The sequence below is a fragment of the Macaca thibetana genome, chromosome 17 (genome assembly GCF_024542745.1).
Source record: "Macaca thibetana thibetana isolate TM-01 chromosome 17, ASM2454274v1, whole genome shotgun sequence".
Lineage (NCBI taxonomy): Eukaryota > Metazoa > Chordata > Mammalia > Primates > Cercopithecidae > Macaca > Macaca thibetana.
This window is the reverse complement of record NC_065594.1, coordinates 4,620,584-4,625,555: the sequence shown is the minus strand read 5'-3', so window position 1 is coordinate 4,625,555 and position 4,972 is coordinate 4,620,584. Positions and strand designations below refer to the sequence as shown.

The 4,972-nt window shown below is 42.7% G+C and overlaps 1 protein-coding gene across 1 annotated transcript; it reads right to left on the bottom strand.

Moving 5' to 3' along the window:
* Positions 1–510: 510 nt before the first annotated feature.
* Positions 511–2,990, bottom strand: PABPC3 (poly(A) binding protein cytoplasmic 3). Its single transcript, XM_050766860.1, has one exon. It carries the CDS (start codon positions 2,918–2,920, stop codon positions 1,007–1,009), a length of 1,914 nt encoding a protein of 637 aa, XP_050622817.1. The 5' UTR covers positions 2,921–2,990; the 3' UTR covers positions 511–1,006.
* Positions 2,991–4,972: the final 1,982 nt, after the last annotated feature.

The window sequence follows — 4,972 nt, the reverse complement described above, 5'->3', positions numbered from 1 at the left end:
TTAATATTACCAATAAAGAAACTACAAGTAGTGATAAATTACATTGGGAGGAGGAGAAGGATGGTGGGAAGGGGTAGATGAAACATATCTTTATTTGTTACAGCAGGAAGTCAATAGTTAAATTACAAAATTGATAAACCAAGAAATAACTATGTACAATTATTATTGAAGAAAATCAACTACCAGAAACACTAAAACCAAATGATTAAGGGATTATCTCTGTGATCAGAACCAAGTTTAGCCTCCTGTTCAATTAGATTTTTAAAACTATGTATTTATTTTTGACTTAAAAATAATGCAATATAAATAAATAAGTCCTACCATTTTGAACAAATGTTACTGAATTTATAATTACTATTTTGTCATTGCATATTTTCACTTATGAATATTAAAAATAAACACTATATGTAAAGACCTAAAATTTTGGTGAAAAGGTGATTTTCATATTTGAAATATAGTGGGAGCTACAATAATAGAAAATGTAAAGAAAGACTAATAGTAAATTAATGATTTTTCTTTTTTTTTTCACTGTTGAAGACATTTTTATTAAAGCAAGAATTTTATAATCCAAACTATGTTTCCTTGCTCAGTTATCAATTCTGTTACTTAAAACAGAACTGACATTTTGAGCTATTCCACAGTAAAGAATTAAAAAATTAAAGAAAGGAATGCTTTAAATTTTTGTACTTTGCTGAAAATTCTTTTCCCCAGGGTCTACAAAACATTAACTTGTTTTTATATTTTACTATTTTTTTGTTTTTAAATCAATTAAGTAATCTTTTTTGTTTTTTGTTTTTAAATCAGTTTTTTGTTTTTAAATCAGCAGGTCTAGCATCATATTTGCTAGACCTGGCATTTGCACGGTACATAAGGTTCAAAGTTTCCTTTCCACTTTTAATTTATTTTAGATTTTGCAATTTTTTTTCTCATAGTATTTAAGTTTCTCGATGTTTAGATATTTTTCTTCGGTGAAGCACAAGGTTCTTTTTGTGGTCTCTGACCAATTTTAAACAGTTGGAACACCAGTGGCACTGTTAACTGCTTTCTGGGTAGCCTCTTTAGCTTGGTGGGCTTGTAGTACAGCTACAGCTTCATCAACCTTAGAACGGAGTGACTGTGGAGACTCCAGCATATGAAGAAGTTCTGAATTATCAATCTCCAACAACATGCCAGTGATTTTACCAGCAAGAGTCGGGTGCATGGCTTGAATAGGAGGAAAGAGCCGTTCACCCAACATTTGCTTCTGCTCTTGAGGAGGGGCAGATGCCAACACGGAAGCAGTCAAAGTTTCCTGACCCTGTACATGAACAGCAGACTGTTGCATTGTAACTTGTGGCTGTGCATTAAGATGTTGCTGAGGATTGCGAACTCCCGCAGCATATTTATACCGTGGAACCGTGCGCACAGCAGGGGTAGCTGCAGCAGCAGCAGCAGCTGCAGGACGTGGACCCACCGTCTGTGTTGATGTGTTAGCAACACGCTGCGTTGACATGACTCGTGGAACCTGTGAGGAAGTTGGTCTCATAGTACTAAATGGTAGTCTAGGAGCAGCTGGGCGGATACCACCGGGCTTATTTTGGAATGGATGAGGTCTGGCACCCTGAGCAGTCCAACAAGGACTTGGTCTTAGTTGAGCAATTTGGCTAGGAGGATAGTATGCAGCACGGTTCTGAGTCTGTGGGACAGCTGCCATGAAGTAACCTGAAGGAGGTGCTGGCTGGTAGGGGTTGATTACAGGGTTGGGCACAGCCCGTACACTTGCCATTCTCTGCATATACTCGTTAGTGAGGTGAGCCTGGCGCTCTTCTTTGCGCTGAGCTAAAGCTACATACAATGGCTTTGTGGCCACAATTCTACCGTTCATTTCTGTAACTGCTTTAGTGGCTTCTTCTGGGGAGGAGAAACAAACGAAACCAAACCCTTTGCTGCGACCACCTTCCATCATAACCTTTGCACTAGTGATTGTACCAAATGGAGAAAATGCTTTCCGGAGACGTTCATCATCAATATCATCATCAAGATTTTTCACATAAAGATTAACAACCTGGTATCTGGTGATCCTATCTTGCTTCATCTGTTCAAATTTGCGCTTAAGTTCCGTCTGCCGTTCCACTTTTTTCTGAGCTCGACCAACGTAAATTTGTTTTCCATTGAGCTCCTTTCCGTTCATCTCATCTACAGCTTTCTGTGCATCTTCATGTCTTTCAAAGCTCACAAATCCAAATCCTTTGGATTTTCCACTTTCATCAGTCATTACTTTCACACTTAAGGCGGGCCCGAACTTGCCAAAGAGATCCTTAAGGCGCTCATCGTCCATGTCTTCTCCAAAATTCTTGATGTAAACATTGGGGAACTCTTTTGCCTTAGCTCCAAGTTCAGCTTCTCGTTCTTTACGAGACTTAAATCGTCCAACAAATACTTTGCGATCATTTAGGAGCGTTCCATTCATTTTTTCAATAGCTCTTTCAGCCGCTTCGTGTGTCTCAAAGTGTACAAATCCATAACCCTTGGAACCATTTTCATCACAAACCACCTTACATGAAAGGATGTTACCAAAAGCAGAAACTGTATCATACAGTACTTTATTATTAATGGATTTATCCAGATTTTTAACGAATATGTTGCCCACTCCACTTCTGCGAAGTGATGGATCACGCTGAGACCACATGATGCGTACTGGCTTGCCCTTTATCACATCAAAATTCATGGTATCCAGAGCACGCTCCGCGTCCTTCGGGTGCTGGAAGTTCACATACGCGTAGCTGGAGGAGCGGCGGGTGATCACGTCCCTACAGACCCGGATGGAGAGGATGGGCCCCGCCCGGCTGAACTTCTCATAGAGCATCGCCTCGGTCACGTCGGGGTGCAGGTCCCCCACGTAGAGCGAGGCCGTTGGGTAGCTGGGGGTGCTGGGGTTCATTCTCGGCACGGCTGCCCACAGGGCCACAAGCCGCCACCTTTCCGTGAGAGTAGAGCGAGTGCCAGGGCGGGGACCGGAACCGGGGGGAGGGGAGCGAGGGCAAGCGCAGAGGGACAAAAATCATCCGAAATCGCAAACTACTCAACGGTCATGGAACGGGGTGGATCCGCTGCCGCTGGCTGCCGGGTGCCTACTGGGAGCCAGAGTGGCGGTGTGGGGTCCGGGCAGCGGGGAGGCCTCGGTCTCTTGGTTCCTTCTTGGAGCTGCTGCGGGGCCGCTGGCGGGCGGCTCGGGCTTCGCTCCTTCACCGGGTTATTTTGTAAAAGAGCATTAATGATTTTTCTAAGATGATTTTTATAATCCAAATTTAAAATGCCTAGGAAAAAAAATAAATGAATTTTTTTCTCCTTTCTACTTTAGTTTGTTTTTATATATGTTCTACTTTGCACAAATATATTTTTATAAAATATTTTCTACTTTTTACCTCGTCTGTACTAAAAATACAAAAAATTAGCTGGGCACGGTGGTGCTCACCTGTAATCCCAGCTACTCGGGAGGCTGAGGCGCGAGAATCGCTTGATCCCAGGAGGTGGAGGTTGCAGTGAGGCGAGATCGCGCCACTGCTGTCTAGCCTGGGTGACAGAGCAAGACTCTGTCTCAAAAACAAAACCAACCAAAAACAAAAAAACACGACTTTTTATATTATATAACAATATAAAACATAATAAATATGTATTTTATTTTATTTATTTATTTTTGAGATGGAGTTTCGATCTGTCGCCGAGGCTGGAGTGCGATCTCGGCTCACTGCAACTTCCGCCTCCCAGGTTCAAGCAATTCTCTGCCTCAGCCTCCCGAGTAGTTGGGATTACAGGCACCCACCACCAAGCCCGGCTAATTTTTTTTTTTTTTTTTTTTTTTTTTTTTTTTTTTTTTTGAGGCGGAGTTTCGCTCTGTCTCCCAGGCTGGAGTGCAGTGGCCGGATCTCAGCTCACTGCAAGCTCCGCCTCCCGGGTTTACGCCATTCTCCTGCCTCAGCCTCCCGAGTAGCTGGGACTACAGGCGCCCGCCACCTTGCCCGGCTACTTTTTTTTGTATTTTTTAGTAGAGACGGGGTTTCACCATGTTAGCCAGGATGGTCTCGATCTCCTGACCTCGTGATTCGCCCGTCTCGGCCTCCCAAAGTGCTGGGATTACAGGCTTGAGCCACCTAGCCCGGCCTAATTTTTTGTATTTTTAGTAGAGACAGGGTTTTACCATCTTGGCAAGACGGATCTTGAACTCCTGACCTCGTGATCCACCCACCTAGGCCTCCCAAAGTGCTGGGATTACAGGCGTGAGCCACCGCACCCAGCCAATAAATACGTAATGTTAATATAGTATTATATGATATAGTCTCTTGAGGTCAGGTTGGGATTCACTGTTAAAGTTTTATAATTATAAGTACACAATCTTAATCTTGTGACCTAATATAGCTACATATCTAAGTAATCAATGATCTGAAATAATTCTATTTAAGAAAATCCTTTAAGAAAGGTCCAGTCCGACAAAAAATACTAGTTATGGGGAGGATCTGCTCATTCTGTTCATGTTACAAATAATTTATTATAGGCTTTATTTTTTCTTTTTTTCTCTGAGATGGAGTCTCGTTTTGTCACCTAGGCTGTAGTGCACCGCCTCCCAGGTTCAAGGGATTCTTGCGCCTCAGCCTCCCGAGTAGCTGGGATTACAGGTGAGCACTGCCTTACCTGGCTAATTTTTGTATTGTTTTGAGTAGAAACAGGGTTTCGCCATGTTGACTAGGCTGGTCTAGAACTCCTGACCTCAGGTGATCCGCCCACCTCCGCCTCCCACAGCTCTGGGATTACAGGCGTGAGCCACCGCGCCTGGCCTAGCGGGTTTCTTTATAGTGTTTGCCACTAATATAAAATTCAATTAAAAGTTTAAAAATTAAGTTGATACACAGCTTTTTAGGAACACATCCATCATTTCAACAATGTAGGCTTGTAAAAAACAAGTGCTAGGAAGGGTGTGATTACTCAACAATATGAG

Excerpts from the sequence above, each read along its gene's own strand:
- PABPC3 (XM_050766860.1), bottom strand. The coding sequence starts at position 2,920 with ATGAACCCCAGCACCCCCAGCTACCCAACGGCCTCGCTCTACGTGGGG.